The sequence below is a fragment of the Aristolochia californica genome, unplaced genomic scaffold, assembly GCF_029961685.1.
Source record: "Aristolochia californica isolate CCGP_79_NKW_82.1479 unplaced genomic scaffold, dmAriCali1.0.hap1 SCAF_2, whole genome shotgun sequence".
In the NCBI taxonomy this organism is placed as follows: domain Eukaryota; kingdom Viridiplantae; phylum Streptophyta; class Magnoliopsida; order Piperales; family Aristolochiaceae; genus Aristolochia; species Aristolochia californica.
Genome location: NW_027181881.1, coordinates 33376051 through 33394224, shown reverse-complemented (window position 1 = coordinate 33394224; position 18174 = coordinate 33376051). Strand labels below are relative to the sequence as shown.

The following is an 18174-nucleotide window of genomic DNA, read 5'->3' as shown; positions in this document are numbered from 1 at the left end:
ATAATTTTCATTTGCTATATAGGTTTATCCAAAACCTTGTTCAATCTAAATAGAAAAGTGTGCTAGAGTTAAAATATAATTAATCTCTTAAAAAAATTATATTATAATCGTATATTTAATCATACATAATTTGAAAGAGAGTCAAAATCTTTCTTATAAATTATAAACTATTAAAACTAATATTCATAAAAAAAAAAAAAATTTAACAATAAATATCAATAAAAAACATCGATAACAAAATATTTGATGTTATTTACAATATATAATTTTTAACTTAATAATTATATTTTTATTTAAATTCTTTCACACTTAAATTTTAATTTTGCAACGTTTAAAAAGAACTGAAATACGAAATGGATTTTTATTTCAGTAACAGGAGCCCTTCGTCCTGAATGGAACATCTTATGTACAAAATGTTAATATATACACGAAAACAATGTAAGCAGCTAGGGAAATTGACTATGGTGTGAATAAATGGTGTTAGTGTCAGCTTCTCCAGCTTGCCCTTGTCATGACCGTCGGATCTCGGTCATACATACGCTGAATTTCCTCTCTGTACTCGGTCAGAGACTTGTCTGGAATCGTCGGGGTCAGCTCCACTACATCTCCCATCCTGAGTTTGCTCATGGGATCACTAACCGGCTCATGGTTGAGCCTTGGCCTCAATTCTTCCTTCACAGGAAACCTGTAAGTTGCCCATCTCGAGCTCCCACGCCCAAGTCTCTCCACCAGGTCCATTACCGTGGAGTTTGCTGGAAACTCCTGGACAGACATCTGCAGCCGACACGAATATTTACTTTCAGAATTTCGAACTAAATAAAGTGTGAAATAGATACGGAATTGTGTTATAAAACAAACCTTTTCATTTTCTATCATGATGACAAACACAGGCCCGTCATGGTTGCAGTGTGGAGAGTAGGAATAGGGGCAACCGTTGGCGTGAGAAGGAAATGGGCAGGGAGGCCTAATCGAATCAGTGCCAAGAGAAGATGTCTGTTCTTTGCTCGTCATCTCACACTGCCAGGTCACAACCCAGCGTGCCCATTCCACCATTTGAAGCACCGATGAGGAATGCTTACAATCGCCTTCCTTGTATCTCCAATGAGCAGCAATTCCAAATTCCGCTTGCAGATGCATCTCCTTGGTTCGAATCTGAACTTCCAAAGGCACCATATCTTCACTTGTCACAACTGTATGCAACGACTGATACCTGAGAACAATACCAATTATATGTGAGAAAGACATGTAAACTCAATACATCATATGTAATCGGTAGGCTTTATCCAGTACACACCCGTTGAACTTGGGATGAGTAATGTAATCCTTTAGCTTTCCAGGAACTTTAGGCCACAGCTGATGAACAATGTCGAGAGCAGTGTAACAGTCTTTGTCATTTTCAACTATCAATCTGAGGCCATGTATGTCATGAATTTCATCCATCGCTAACTTTTTCCTGCATGAATATGTCGATACATCATTATTTCGTTACAATAAATCAGTATTTCACAAGTCAAGTACAAATCTTGTAATAAAAAGGAAGAAACAGGAGCTAGAAACACAATTTCTCAGACAGCTGTCAAACACCTATGAGACTAACAAATACTTCTTCATAGTAGCTATCAATATTTACAAATTGCAAAAGAAGCACAATAGGCTTTTGTTTTGCTGTTTATTAATTAAGACTCATGCTTCCGAAAGTCAACTATAAAAACCTAGCAGATATTAAATGCAAAATCATGCATGAGAGGCTCTTTCAGATAATAATAGTCCCAAATCAGAAATAAAATCTATAAGAAAGGTGGAAAGCATACTTCATCATTTTTCTGTAAATGCTGTACAAGCTCTTGTGTCTCCCTGAAAGGACATGATAAGACACCCCCCCTTCTTTGAGAGCCTTTTCAAGTTTTTCAATGGCCGAGCTATTCATCTCCTCATCAAAAGACTTGATTAGTTTGGAAGAGAGCTCTTTGTGCTGCTCCGGATTAAGGTGCTTGAAGCAGAGGTTTTCAAGTTGGTCCTTCCAACTTGAAATCCCCAAACGGTTAGCCAAAGGAGCAAATATCTCCAAGGTTTCCTTTGCAAACCTTTGTTGCTTGATCATCGGAAGAGCCTCCAGTGTCATCATATTATGCAGTCTGTCTGCCAATTTCACTAGAACAGCTCGGGCGTCGGCCATGGCAAGAAACATGGTATGCAATCTATCTGCTTCCACTGTCTTACTAGCAGTATTACTCTCACGAGCAAGTTTGCTCAACTGGCTTAACTTAGAAACCTGTGTATGGAAATCACTAAATAAGAAACCCTTACTCTAGTAAAAATCAGTCGAATGAAGAAATTTTTTTATAGTAATTCCCTTCAAGAAAAGAAAGACGGAGTGGATAAGGAAAGCAATAAGACAGCCTTGTGGCTATGCTGCTGTTAAGAAAGGAATAAGATCACCAACTGGTTATACAACTAAGATTTTAAAGTTGCTCCAAACGACTACACGACATTGGTAGTAAACAATACCTAGCCAATAAAAAACTACATTAAAGCACACAGTATGTACTCCATAATGATAAAGGAGACAATATAAAATCATGAGTAGCTTGACTGGCCTGACAGGGAATCAGGACCACCAGCAGGTCTGAACACCTAACCCTCACCAAACCCCATCTAGGCGCTCTCATTCAAGCCCAGAGTTACTTTCTCACTCATAAACCAACTGAAACATCCGAGTTTTCTTAACAAGGTCAGTTAAATCAGGTTGTCTTACTTTAACAGAAAAATTTTGATAATAAAAGAACATCATAATATTATATTTAATTCTGTAAAATAATGTGCCATAAAGACATTAGATCATGGTGTGCCTTTGTGGAATGATTTCCTCATGGGTGCATAATAGATTCAATTAATCCATCCCAGTGGCACCCTGATCTCAAAATCAATAACAACAAGATATTTCACATCAAACAGTTGGCTTGTTACTTCGACTAAATGATTTTTTTTTTTTTGTTTTGAGGAAATTAATGATGTTTTTGTAGAAAAAGAAAATTAATGATGTAATCAGCAGAATTTTCATAGAGAACAACTCCAGAGGGAAAAAAAAGACAAAACATGCCCAGCAATGGAAATCTAGCATTGCAATATTTCAAGTCAAGATTGTGTCATCAATATTTTCCTATTTTTAGAGCTTATAACTTTTTTCTTTCCCTTCTGCATAGTTGCTTCATAGATATGCAGTCACGAATAGCACAGGCCAAGATCAAGTTTGAGGACAAACGCTGGCAAGGCTAGTTCCATCTTTTGTAAGTAATTGGTCCAAGCAAAGTTTGTGTGGCCTCTTTGATGGATAACTCTTTAATGGCTACATTCTGCACATAAGTCTAATGATTGGCAGTGACGATGGAAGAAATTTTACAGAACAGTATCCAGAAGTAAATATACTTCCATTTTTCATGAATATTTCAAGAAAATATTTGATTGTACTTATGGACATTCAAACATATGGGGTAGAGAAATGTGCTTGAGTAGATGAACATTAAACGCTCCGTATCTCAATCTTGCAGTTCATAAGAAACTATTATCTTTCAGCTGGTTTATGGCTAAGATCAACAAGATAGTGAAATAATAGATGATCACAAAACTTCAATGCAATTAATATACAAGTCAGTAAACATTCCACACATAACGCAACACAAACAAGTGCACGGCATATTTATACGAAATGTGCCATCGAAGACAAAAGTACAACCATATAGAGCACATACCCCTTCAACCAAATCAGCGACCCCGGCTCCAAAGGTCCGAAAAATATAATCATAGCTCATAAAAGAATCGTCTAGTGTATCGTGAAGAAGACCTGCTGCAACTATAGTGGAATTAGCACCAATTGTTGCAAGCAAAACCGCCGTTTCCACACAATGCTGCAAGTAGGGATCCCCACTGGCTCGCATCTAAAACCAAGAAAAAAAAACAATAAAGATCAATGAGTCCCACAATAAGTTTCAAGTTACAGTAGAAGTTCATCAGAGGTTCCAGTGAGAATGCTACCTGTCCCTTGTGCGCCTTCTCAGCTTCATAAAAAGCCTTGACAACAAATTCATCATAGAAAATCTTATGCCTCGCCTGGGCTCCTACGAGCAACTCCTTAGCATAGGGTCCGCAGCTCTCGGCGAAAGTGCCCTCCATCGTGAATGTGAACTCGTCAACAAGAGAAACCGATGACTCTTCGTTGTCCCGCACAACACTTCCACCGGGCATCGGAAAACTAGAGGAGTCGTAATCGAGACAAGGCCCCAAAGCATTCCGAACAAATCCATTAAACAGCCCATCGCGATTCGCCCTGAAAGACGCCTGGAGATGAACGTCCCCATTCCGGTCTCGCAAGCTCCTAGTGGGCGGGCTTCGAGAGGAACTTGCCGCGCTGCACGAGATAGGACCTTGAAAGACCGAGACAGGACTCTGATCTCTACATTTTAAGGACGAACTCAAGGAAGAATAAGACGAGTAAGAAAAAGAGCTATTGAAATCTTCGCTTCTGTCGTGCCAGAGAGGACCGAGGTCGTCCCCAGCAAAGGTGGAAGAGGAAGACGCATGCCATATGGAGGGGGAAGAGAAGAGGCATGAGAGGCCCCCAACAATGGGCTTTTGAGTAGAAGCTGAGGAAGGCGGACGATAGTTGATGTCATAATCGGACGAAGTGTGGGAATTGATTTGGCAGGGATAGGGCGTCGAGCAGACACTGCTAGGAGGGCTTGCATAAAGCGCGATCGTGGGAACGGCCATGGGCGCGTAAGAAGATTGGAACTTCCTTCCTTCTCCCTTAAATTTAAAACCTAGAGCTAAAAGAAAGAGGCATTTAACGGTACGAGAGGATCGGAATCAATATTTAATCGATTTCCAGGAAGGTGGAGGATTTAATATCTGCAAAAAGCCCTAATTGATCCTTCTTCTTCCGTTGGCAAGACGTGAATCCGATCCTTTACAAGAACTGACAGGAGAAGCTAACTTATGGAATTCGAAACTGTACAAAGTGCCAAATTTCTTGCGAGAAAAAAGGGAAAACAAGATGAAAATAATCAGAGACGGCTAGAAAAGAACAATTCAGGATTCAAAGGCGTGGAAAGAGGGGAGAAATCGCGGAATAGTGATTATGAACGAGGCCCTAGATCTGGCTTTCAGCGTGGGAGGAGAAGGAAAGAGGAAGAAAACTTGCAACTTGGAACTTTGGGGGGATGAATGTGAAAGAAGATCGAAGAGAAGGAAGATTCGGGAGTAGCGAAGCCCGACACAGCTGATTGCTATGCGGCAATGGAAAGTTAACAATAGAATTACCCCACTCTCCTTGGAATGCTGTCGAATTACGTCAGCGTAGCTCAAGTTTCGCAAGGTTGACACGGAACAGTAGTATCTGCGAAAAAATACAATGAGAGGTCACTAATGTGAGAAGCGCTGCCAGGTACTATTTTGCTAATATTTCTCCAGACGACCTCTGGAGAGTATCAACTAGTCCTGAGTGGAGGCGGGAGGACAGATTCATCGCCGACAGCCAGCGAGGACAGCTTCATCGCCGCTTTCCGCTGATTACTACTCGACGGCGTAGTTCAAACACGTGTCAGAAGTTTAGCGTCCGTCGTCAACGCGTGGGGAGCTCTATATCAACTCGTGTCGGAGCTGTCTCATTGTCATCGTCACGCGGCCGCAACGTGGTCAGTGCTTGCACGACAGAAGCATGCGGCGTGCAAGGCAGGGCTTCAACGATCCAGAAAAAGATCACTATCCAAAGTCAACCCAAATCCAACCATTCCTTTCCCTCACACGCCACAAGAAAATTGTGTTCGTTGTTGTACACGCTTTTCCCTTGGTATTTTTCTTTGAAGATCTTCTCTATGGAGCCGCTACTAGAAACGTCCTGGTACATCTGTTTATAGGCTCTAATTATAATAGTATTTATAACTTGTTCCATGGCCTAGAAAATAAAAGAAGAAAAAAATAAAAGTCAATTTTCCATAATAGAACATTTAGGAAAAAATAAAATAAAAGAGAAAACTTCTTTCTCTCCTTTCTTATGTGATTTTCTCTCTGTGAAACATGGAATCAGGAGAGAAAATAAAGGAAGGATAAATAGGGGAAAAAATTATCATCGATCTCATAAATATCATACCAATCCCATTATAAAGTAAAGAGATCTAGTCATTTATAAGAAAAAAAAAATAAATGGTAATTGGGATGATGATAAAATAGAATCGTGGGTGGCAAATAGTGATTCCCCTCTTTCTCTTTGTTGAAAACATTCAAGTGGCATAGGTTGTAATTAGTTATAAGTTAAAGAGTAATTTCTTTATTTGCTTATGTACTAGGGCATTCAACCCCCAGCTATATAAGTAACATAGTGTGTGTGTGTGTGTGTGTGGGGGGGGGGGGGGGGGGGGGGGGGGGAAGTTTATTCGAGCTCCTCTAAACCTTAATCTTCACTCCAACCTTGTGTCTCTCACAAACTCTCTTCTCTTCATCTTCTCCTTTTCTCTTCTCCTTTCCTTCTTTTCCTTCTTCTTCTTCTCAAACCTAGTTCCTAGGAATTAAACCCTAGAATTTAACATGGTATCAGAGCTAGAATTCTAGGGTTTAAATCAAAATTATTCAAGTCATGCCAGTGTAGAGAAAAGGTGTCTCAAAATCAACCTTCAAGCAATACATGGTTCAGCCAACTTGAAGAAAGAAAAAGGTTGCAATCAACTCAGCATGGTATCTCTTTAATCAACTAAGTTCCACTTTATCTTTTACATTATGAGGGATCAATTTCATATCTTTGAAAGTTAAAAATTGTTCATGGTCAAGCCTAGTAAATTCTCAAAAAAAAAAAAATGTTTTTCTTCTAGTTCAATGGTTGAAACTTGCATGCGCATATGTTGATTATGTAGTTCATGCCTTGCCTTGTTTTTTATACAAAAAATTCTTCAATAATATTTAATAATTTTATCTAAAAGTTCTCCTTGAGTTCAGACTTGTTGAAAAATTAATTGATCAATTAATCCATTGAAATCCTAAGTTAGGGGTTGAGGAGTTGGTTTTGGAAAGTAGTCTATAGTTCAATTGTGTTTAGGACCACTTTCATACCAATTTTTATTTCATTTATGTTTGGCTAATTAATAGTGATTGTTGGCTAATTAGATTTTTCGTTTAAACTTTAAAATGATAAAAAAATATACAAAAAAGGGAAGTCACATTCGTATGCTTAAAGGCTATGTTTATTCTCTTGCTTGATTATTGAATTCAATGCGTTGTTAGTGTTGTTTTTGAATTCCATTGCATCAAGTTTTTGTTCCTTTGATTCTATCTTGTCCTCTTCCTTCTAAAATTCATTCAAGAGTGTTGTTATTCCAAAAAAAAAAAAAAAGTCATCATGTTTGAAGTTGTGAACTCATCTTCCTCGTCTCCATATATTGGTTTCAGCAAAGGAAATCCCTTGAGAATTACTACAATTCCACTAAAAGGGTTGAGTAATTATTTATGTTGGTCTCAATGTGTTGAACATTTCTTGATTACTAGAGACCTTGTTGGGCATATAACTCAACCATCATTGCATATAGTTGACCATTTTTATCACAAGCAGTTAAAGGAAGACACTCTAGTTATCAATTGGCTAATAAATAGCATGGATTAATATGCAGCGAACAATGTGGTGCATCTAGAAATCGCCAAAATAATATGGGACACATGTTTTGAGTTATATTCTACTCATGATAGTCTTCGAAGATTTATAGTACTTTTCAGGAGATGTGCAACACAAAGTAAAGACAACCTTCATGAGTACTTTACTAGATTCAGAGGGTTACTACATGAGTGGAAAGTTGAATAACCATATGCTTTTGATATTGCTACACAAGAAAAGCAGAGAGAGGACCTTGTTTCCACTATATGTCTTGTAAATCTACCATCTTACTTGGATGTTACCAAGTCACAAGTACTAAGCTCTATAGAAAAACCTTCCTTCAATGCTAAGCTCTATAGAAAAACCTTCATTCAATGATGTATGTGCTACCATGTTACGGATTCCTGTTAAGGAGTCCAACAATCAACCAGACCAAGTGGAAAATTCGGCTATGTTTTCCAATGGTTATTGTAAAGGTAAAGGAAGAGGTGGGAAGACATCAATAAAAAGAAGAGGCAAAGTTGGGAATGTTCCTACCTCTAGTTCAAATAACATTAGTGGTCAACGAAAGGAAGTGTACTTTTTGTGGGCTCAACAATCACTTGGTTGAGAATTATTGGAACCTACATGGGAAACCTCCATACTTCAAAATTAATCAAGCATCAACTTCCACCACTAGTGAACCATCCTCATATTCCTCCAAAGGAAGAATATGATGGTCACTCCTCAAAGCAACACTTTAGACACAATTGCTACTACTGGTATGTAGTCTTTTCTTTCATGTTCTAGGTCATTCCCATGGATCATTAATTTTGGAGCCTCCAAACACCTCACAGGTAAAATTGAAAAGTTTTCATGTGTGACCCCATGCACTTTAGAATGATTTGTATCTATTACACATGAGTCCCAAACAAAGATTCAAGGTACTGGTACATGCACCGTTTCACCATCTTTTTCACTTTCTAATATTTTATTTGTCCCTCAATTTCTATTTGAGTCTTATGTCAATGAGTCAATTAACCAAGAAACTAAATTGTTATGTTACCTTTTTTTCCTTCTCACTAAGTATTACAAGACATCAAAACGAGACAAGAGATTGGTGGCGACTATGAGAGAGGGGGTCTTTACAATATGGATCCTACTAGCTAGACATTTGTAGCAACAACCATAACAAAAGAGGTTGGGTCATCCTTCCTTAGAAAATTTAAAAAGTTTAGTTCTTTCCCTTCGTTTTGTTTCACAATTGTCATGTGAGTTTTGTCAACTAGGGAAACATCATAGATCTATTTTTCAACACAGGCAAGACAATATTGCCTCTAGTCCTTTCCTTTAGTTTATTCATATGTGTGGGGACTTGTTAATGTCCCAAATATTTCACAATCCATGTATTTTTTTAATATTTTTGGATGATTATATGAAGGTTACATGGTTATATTTGATGAAAGATAGGGTTGTGGTATTTTCTCTTTTCACCTCCTTTTCTGCTATGGTGGAAAATCAATCCAAAACCAAGGTACGAATATTTCGATATGATAATGTGAAAGAATATTTTTTCTCTACCCTTCAAAGTTTTTGCAAGGAAATAAGATTATTTACCAATTCTTATATGTTTATACACCTCAGCAAAATGGTGTCTCAAAAAGAAAACATCAACATCTTATAGAGGTTGGCCGCACTATTATGTTGTCTATGAATGTTCCTCAATTTTATTGGGCCTATGCAGTTATCACTGTATGTTTTTCTATTAATTGTATGCCATCGAGTGTGCTACAAGGTGTCGTCCCCTTGTCAAAATTGTTATTTGATTCAGTTGTTTTCCCCTTTCCACCTTGGGTATTAAGATGCACCGCCTTTGCCCATCACTTGGGAGATCACCAAAATAAATTTCTCCCCTAGGTTGTAAAGTGAATCTTCTTGGGGTATTCAAAAACTCAAAAGGGCTATGTGTGTTACTCTTCATCCTTGAAGAAAAGATTTATGCCAGCCAATGTTTCCTTTCTTTAACAACAACCATATTTTTCAGCTAGTTCTCTTCCTAGTTTTACATCATCTCCAAGGATGCCCAAGCCATTTATTCTAATGGATTATGATGTTGAATTTTTTGAAAAGAGAAAAACTTCATTGACTTGATGTAATTTGAATGCAATGAGCTTCTATTTATAATAGAAGAAATAAGTAAAATTCAATTACAATTAAACTACTCTTATCCCAGTTATACTCAAAGTTAAACACTAAACGATAAGTCCTAAAATAATTGAACAACTGAACATAAATAAAAGACTGACATAACTAAAATACCTTTAACTAAGACTCTTATATGAGGCCTCTTTATGTGAGACACCTCTTAGACTCCACCATATGAATTCTGGCTATATGAGACCTCTTGCTATGAAAGTCATGTAAGATTCTTCCATATCTACTCCTCAATAATGATTGAGGACCAGTCGTCCAAGGATCCTCTCTCTTCATCCACTGCTTAGTCACATGTGGAGTCCTCTGATGATCCTGAGGTATGTTCTCCTCCTTCCTCTCCACTAGTTTGTGACCCACCTTATGACACTCAGCCTATTGCTCTTCGCAAAGAGCCTCTCTCCACAATTGTTAGACCTCCACATCAAGCCCAATCACCATCCCCATAATCCTGTTCCTGTCCCATCCCCTTAAACTCAACGCATCTCCACCCTGTTTTATATCTTTGTCTCATATGTGGGTCGGGTTTGGGAAAACTTGTTCCCCGACCTAAAACCTAGTGGGTTTTTTTCCCCACCTCATCTACGACCAACAAGGTGAAATTGGAAACCCAAACCTGGGTTTTTAGGGTCAAGTCTGGTCAAGTTCCCCATAAAACCTAACCCGATGCCCACTCCTAGTCTGAATTTTTGTTGTGTGAGAGCTCTATATTTGGGGGAATACAATAATAAGATGCCCTTCATTTGTTCATAAAAGAAATGGTGAGTGAGTTTTCATGACTTACTCGAGCTTTATTTTTTAATCTTTTACCACCAAAGGAAAGCAAAACAATGGAAATTTTATTTTTCCTTTGACCAATTTTCTCATAGAAAATTTTCCTATTGAAAAAAGTTTCCTTTAACCTACTTTCTTGCGTTTGTGCCACCATAGGAAACTGTTGGAAGATATGATATAATTAGGGTGTCATTGATGTGAAACATAAACTAATTACATCATATCTTCCAACAAAAACAACAAGAAAACTAGTTATGATGTTTGTATTTGTACTAGAAATAAATTATTTTTTATAATAAATAAAAAAAGGTTAAAAATAAGAGGTAAAGTGATCAAGAACCACTTTAATGATGTTTGTATTTAAACTAGAAATAAATTATTTTTTTATAATAATAAAAAATAAAGATTAAAAGTAAAAGGTAAGCGATCGAGAACCAAATTAGTGCTTCTTGGTTTATTTTTCCTATAGTTTCCTATTGGAGCAAGAGTAAACCCATATTCCTATCATTTTTAATATTTTTTAAAAGTAAGAGAAAACAAGAAAAATCATGAGAAAATTTTTCCTATCCCCCAAAAATGACACAAATGCTAGAAATTTTTTGTCAACGGGTATATTTTTCTTTGATATTTTTTTCTACACTTTCCTATTGGTACAAACACACCTTTAATATTTTATGCACTTTTGTGTTTCTTGAGTTCTTATAATTTTGTTTGACTATAAGCTAGTTGAGTTTATTGTCTTTAATTAACATTCAAAAAAAATAAAAAATGTTGAAGTGGTTGAGTTTAATTGACATTAAAAAATGTAAGTTGGCTGGGTTTATAATGATCTTTGTTTGTTTTGTGGGACATGATATTTTTACCATAGTTTTTTTATTTGTAGAGTTGACTCTTGACTGGAGCAAGTTAGATGAGACTTAAGATTGGGCAAGTCAAGTCAAGGGGTGTGACTCAACCCATCTCTTCCAATGAGTCTCCTTCAACTTGCCCCAAGTTTGGTAATTGATTTTCATGCATCCAACTAAGAAAACCTTATTTTCTACTAAATTGTACTAGTGTTCTTTATCTAATTTTTTTTTTATTTTTTTCATCTTTATTTGATGAAACACAAAAAATAAAAATAAAAAAACATGTTATTGGCAAGAGAATCCAAGAAGTTTACTTGCAATCATCTAAAAATTAAAAAAATAAAATTACTTTTAAGTTAAAAATAAAAGAAAAATTAAGAATAAAAATTTCACTTGTTGGATAATTTATATAAGTTAAAATTTGGGAGTTAGGTTAAGTTGTTTTGAAATAAGATAAAAACAAATATTTGCCTAAGTTATTATAGTTTTAATTTATCAATTTAATATATCACTCAAATTGTATAACGTTAAAATTAAGTTAAATAATTACTGCTTTTGAAAATAAAATTAAACATAAGTAACTAAATTAGTATAAAATGAATATCTTGTTTCTTCTATTTCATTCTCATCAATGCTTATGAAAGTGGTGAGAGGGCACATAGAGAAAGAAGAAAAATATATATACATGCCAAGCTTAGGAGTTATGGCAACATATTAGTTATGAGAAACCCAATCATTGAAAAACTTGCTTGATGTATCTAATTTTTAATATTATAATAAAAGTATCAAATAAACATTATAAATAAACATATATAAATAAATTAGGCCAAAGATTAAAAATAAAAATAAAAACTTAAATACATACCCATAAGACAAAAAAACAGAAAAATAAATGAATAAATTGTTACTTTATCAATCAAACGGAATGTAAAGTTAGTTAAAAGTAGATAAGATTTTAAATATTTACTAATAGTAAAAATCAAGGTAAATGATTAAAATATGCTTAAATAGATAAAATAAAACTAAAAATTAATTGATAAAGGGAAGAAAATAATACAAAAAAATAAAAAAATACTTCATAAGTAAATTAACATGTTACCTAAATAATTTTTAAAAAATAAACACCAAACTAAATTATGAAAATTCACTTAAAACTGATTAAATAATAAAAAGAGAAAATTAAACATGATTAATAACATAAATATAAAAATAAATGATAATGAGAAGCAAATAATGTAGAAAATGAAAATAAAAGAATTATAAGAATAAGACCTCATAAATTAATTAATAAGATGACTAAATAATTTCCAAAAGTAAATATAAAATTATATAAGTAAATATCAAGGAACATGGTAATAAAAATATATAAATTTAGATAATAAAAGTGCTTAAACTAAAAGATATAAAAATTTATGAATAAAATTAAAATGAAATAAAAATAATTAAGATAATGATTATTAATTTTAAGTAACAATGAAGAATTTAATACGAATAAAATAAAAAATAATTTTAAAAAGAAAAAAAAAGAAAATAATTTTTAGTGAAAGTATTTTAAAATATTAGAAAAATAAAAAATGGGTTAAAAATAAAAATGTCAAAATACATGCTGGCCTTTCTATTTTAAATATTTCTAAGTTTTTTAAATAAAAATAAAAAATAAAAATGCTATCATTGGAAGTGAACTAAAAACCAGCTAGTTTATCTTGAAATAGAAAGACCAGCTTATGCTATTTTTTTAAAGTAAAACAAAAGGCCACGCTGGCTTGTCTTCCTCACGGGACATTATTGACATAATAGAACGAAAATGGCCTACTTCGATCTTGGTCCACTCGATGGCATCCAGCTCACTGCGAACTCCCGATGCCCACCATGCCTCTGCTCACCCTCTATCGGAATTTGGAAACGTAGCGGCAATAAGAATCGAAAAAACATCAGGGGAGATGCATTGATTCGAGTTGCCTCGGCTGCCGTTCTCGGCTCGTGCGGTTCGTCCCCACGTCATGCGCGCTCAAGAAATCAAAGAGAAGAAGTAAAAACGGAAAAGAAACAAAGAAGAAAAAAGCATAAAGAAATCCTACCTGTTCGGAGTGAAGAAAAGCTCAGACGTTATCAAAGAACCGACTGCCGAATGAAGAAGATGGAAGCAGAGTAAAGCAGCTGTGAAGAATAAAACGAGAAAGAGAAACAATTGCCGAGTGAAGATCGAGGAGAAAGACAAAAACAACTGCCGAGTGAAGATAGTTTTCCGATAGTCATCGCCGATAGATTTCTGTAAGTGAAACTTACCCTGTAAACTATATGATAGGAGAAACTTATCGTCTGTTTAGAAACTAATCATCTGTCAAAGAAACTTATCCGCGTTTTTCAACTCATCGTTTGTTTTTAAACTTATCCTTGTTTTTCACTCATCTGTCTGTTTAGAAACTTTGTCTGGTTCTGTTAGTATTTTGCTTACCAGACTTCACGGAAGCGTATGTATGTTATTTCTCACCGAAGTTTATCTTGTTGGAAAAATAATATGAAAACTCCACTTTAATAAAACTCAAATTTATATATTTGGCCGACCTGTTTTACCGATCTTGATACCCAATATGACCAGTTAGATAGGTAATCACCTCATCCCATGGTTCATATATGTAATTGTTTTCATCCAATGACTTTGATCTTGATCCACCCCAACGGTCAAATTAATCCAATCGTTTGAAAAGCCTCATCATGTTTTGGTCCCACAAGTCACACATGTGACATGCGCACCCACCGAACACATGTGTGAACATGTGTGACAGACCACACGCACTTGTGAGCACGAGAGCCTTGCATGTGCGTGTGTGAGTCTCACGCAAACTCAAGGGGGATAGAAGATTTTATGTATTTAAACCAAGAAGGAAATGGGACGACAAGAAAATATATGCCTTTGGTCTTTGCAGGTATGGAGCCTGTAACCTTTGCATTATCGGCACGACGCTCTAACCAACTGAGTTATAGGCACCAATATGCCTTTTATTTTAAAAACTTTGACATTCCCCATCATTTTAAAAAAAATTGAAAACCGTTATAATTAGATTGGCTAGGTCGAGCGGCGATAGCAGGAGAGCTAGCGGCCGAGGCCGAGTGGCGGCAGTAGGAGACTGAGCGATGGCAATAGAGGAGTGGCGGTAGCGGCTAGAGGAGCGGGGGCAAGAGGAGACGCGAGGAGAAAGAAAGATCGAGGAAGAGAGATTTTTGAGAAAAAAAAACATTAGTGAAGGCTTACGTGGCACGATATGTATTTGATTTTTTTTTAAATTTATTTAATTTTTATTTAATGACGTGTCAACTTATGTGGCAGATGACGTGGTAAAATAATGACATGGCAGGCGACGTGTTGATCTATGTTTACTACACTGATGATGTGGTGACACATAAGCAGTCAAAGCTTACGTGTCGCTTTTGACTGCACACATAGGTATTTGACCAGTCAAAGTTGGATTGTTTTAGAAATATTTTGATGACGTTAGTGTTTTTGAAAATAATTTATTTTAAATGGGTATTTTAGGGAAATTTCCAAGAAACAAAGAAGAAAAAAAGCATAAAGAAATCCTACCTGTTTGGAGTGAAGAAAAGCTCAGACGTTATCAAAGAACCAACTGCCGAATGAAGAAGAAGGAAGCAGAGTAAAGCAAATGTGAAGAATAAACCGAGAAAGAGAGAAACGATTGCCGAGTGAAGATCGAGGAGAAAGACAAAAACAACTTCCGAGTGAAGATAGTTTTCCGATAGTCATCGCCGATAGATTTCTGTAAGTGAAACTTACCCTGTAAACTATATGATAGGAGAAACTTATCGTCTGTTTAGAAACTAATCATCTGTTAAAGAAACTTATCTGCATTTTTTAACTCATCGTAAACTTATCCTTGTTTTTCACTCATCTATTAGTTTAGAAACTTTGTCTGGTTCTGTTAGTATTTTGCTTACCAGACTTCACGGAAGTGTATGTATGTTATTTCTCACCGAAGTTTATCTTGTTGGAAAAATAATATGAAAACTTCACTTTAATAAAACTCAAATTTATATATTTGGCCGACCTATTTTACCAATCTTGATACCCAATATGACCGGTTAGATAGGTAATCACCTCATCCCATGGTTCATATATGTAATTGTTTTCATCCAATGACTTTGATCTTGATCCACCCCAACGGTCAAATCAATCCAATCATTTGAAAAGCCTCATCATGTTTTGGTCCCACAAGTCACACATGTGACATGCGCGCCCACCGAAGACATGTGCGAACATGTGTGACAGACCACACGCACTTGTGAGCATGAGAGCCTCGCATGTGCGTGTGTGAGTCTCACGCAAACTCAAGGAGGATAGAAGATTTTATGTATTTAAACCAAGAAGGAAATGGGACGACAAGAAAATATATGCCTTTGGTCTATGCAGGTATGGAGCCTGTAACCTTTGCATTATCGGCACGGCGCTCTAACCAACTGAGTTATAGGCACCAATATGCCTTTTATTTTAAAAACTTTGACATTCCCCATCATTTTAAAAAAAATTGAAAACCAAGATATAATTAGATTGGATAAGGTTTGAGGAATCAGTACACTAGCTTTCGATGACAGGTGTCTTCAAGACTTGAACCTTCATCTAGTTGAAATTTTGCCACCCACACCGGTCCTAAGTGAATGAATATTGAAGTTCGACTTTATGTATAGGCTTTGAGAATACTGAACAACTAAGTGTTAATCTTGCATGTGAGTTCCATAGGGGTAGCACATTACGGCCATGTGTAGGTATCTTGTATTGTGAGTGACTTTTAGAGAACACGCCTTAATTCTCTATTATATTAGGCCCCCACAGTCACACTCACATCAGTGATATCTCCAATGGTATATTGCATCCCTTTACCCAGCAACAATAACCTTGATATCATTAAGGTAATACACCAACCTCATATCTAGTGCAATTGAGCACCTACTTCATAGAGATGTGAAGCACCTAGCCAATACTACCCAAAAAACCGGCTTGTTAGGAGCGGAAGGTATAAGTACTTAACCCCAGGACCAAGTGGGTCACTGTGAGTCCATAACATCACACCCCACCTTCACGATCCAACGACCCCAACGGCTTTTACCCGTTAGCAACGAGGAGGGGTGCCTGCGTCCGGGATTTGCGATCTCCCGCGCCTGTCGGGAGTCGAACTCGTGACCAAGCGCTAGCTCTGATACCAAATGTTAAACACCTAGCTAATACTACCCAAAAGACCAGCCTGTTAGGAGTGGAAGACATATGTACTTAACCCTAGGACCAAGTGGGTCTCTGTGAGCCCATAACATAATAAAATTCACTTTAATTCACCTTGTTTTTCCCATTGGGATTTCCAATCAGATAGGTTGGGTTGGCACTAACGGGGACTCATGTAGTAGAATTTAATTATATCCCCCTCAAAGCATATTGTACTTGTCCTCTCAACATGCCCTTGGTCAAATGATCTACCAAATTTTCAACGAATTTAATATAACTCAATGTTATAACTTTAGTGGATGTGAACTTGCTCAAGATTTTATATCGAAGTTCAATATGTCTAGACTAATTTGAATTATAATTTTTAATTTTAATTTTTTTAAGTCGCCCAATTATCATAATTAATTAAGATAGTTAGAACTGTCTTCTCCATCATGAGAATGTCTGATAATAGACCCCTAAGCTATTCAACTTCTCCACTAGCCAACTCTAAGGCTACCATTTTAGCCTCCATAGTAGATCTGGTTTTCAAGGTTTGTTTAGAAGATATCTAAGCGACTGCCCCACCACATAATGTAAATACAAAACCACTAGTGGCTTTTGTGTTATTGGAATCAGAAATCCACTTAGTATCATTGTACCCTTCTACTACAATAAGAAAACTAGAATACTGTATTTTGTAATTAAAAGTACCTTTCAAATATTTAAGAAGTCTTTCAATAGCATCCAAATGGGTTTTATTGGGGTTACTCATATACCTACTCAGTCTTCCTACCACATAGGAAATATTTGGTCAGGAACAGTTTGATAAATACATTAGACTTGAATAATTTGAGAGTACCTCAACTGTGAAATACTATCCCCACTATTCTTCTTTAATTTTGCTAGAATCATATGGTATGCTAACTGGTTTACAGTTCTCATACTCAAAACCATTTTAGAACTTTTTCCAGATAATGAGATTGACTCAAAGCAACAACATTTTTATTTTTAATTATTTTGATTCTTAAAATTTCGCTAACCCTAGGTCTTTCATATCAAAATTATCATTAAGTTATTTCTTTGCCTCTAATATTTTGATATTTTCATTTCTAAATATCAAAATGTCGTCAACATAAAGGCATAAGATAATGAAAGACCTATCATATATTTTCAAACATACACATTTATCAAAATCACATATTGTGAAACCATATGATAGGATTACTATAGCAATTTTTGTGTGCCACTACCTAGGAGTTTTTTAGATCATATAAAGATTTGACTAGCTTACACACTTCTCTTGACCAAGAACTACAAAACCCTCTAGTTATTCCATATAAATTTCTTCCTTTGTTGGAAGACGGGCTCCAGCCCACGAGCTCAAGACAAGAAGCCCCACGTCAAAGGAGTGGCATATGTATAAAATATGGTACTTTCCATAAAGATGGCATAGAAGTGTAAATATGTGTTCCTTTTATGTCTTTTGTTTTATCAAATTGTAGCCCTAAGGGCATTGT

At 35.9% G+C, this 18174-nt stretch overlaps 1 protein-coding gene and 1 long non-coding RNA gene across 2 annotated transcripts; one reads left to right on the top strand and one right to left on the bottom strand.

Annotated features, from left to right (window-relative positions):
• Nucleotides 1–375: 375 nt before the first annotated feature.
• Nucleotides 376–5281, bottom strand: LOC137955723 (probable GTP diphosphokinase RSH2, chloroplastic). Its single transcript, XM_068802816.1, has 6 exons — nucleotides 4033–5281; nucleotides 3750–3935; nucleotides 1812–2272; nucleotides 1295–1453; nucleotides 859–1210; nucleotides 376–774 (listed from the first exon to the last, which is right to left on the bottom strand). The coding sequence occupies exons 1-6, from the start codon at nucleotides 4765–4767 to the stop codon at nucleotides 487–489; spliced, it is 2181 nt and encodes a 726-aa protein (XP_068658917.1). The 5' UTR covers nucleotides 4768–5281; the 3' UTR covers nucleotides 376–486.
• Nucleotides 5282–13290: 8009 nt separating this feature from the next.
• Nucleotides 13291–15251, top strand: LOC137957296 (uncharacterized). The gene is made up of 3 exons (XR_011113335.1): nucleotides 13291–13716; nucleotides 14774–14890; nucleotides 14981–15251. It is a non-coding gene; the product is annotated as an uncharacterized lncRNA (long non-coding RNA).
• Nucleotides 15252–18174: the final 2923 nt, after the last annotated feature.

Bases quoted from the DNA above. Each gene is read 5' to 3' on its own strand.
- LOC137955723 (XM_068802816.1), bottom strand. From the start codon at position 4,767: ATGGCCGTTCCCACGATCGCGCTTTATGCAAGCCCTCCTAGCAGTGTC. The intron at 2,273-3,749 runs GTATGTGCTCTA...TTCCATACACAG, and splicing joins TCGCTGATTTGGTTGAAGGG to GTTTCTAAGTTAAGCCAGTT. The intron at 775-858 runs GTTTGTTTTATA...TGTCGGCTGCAG, and splicing joins TCATGATAGAAAATGAAAAG to ATGTCTGTCCAGGAGTTTCC.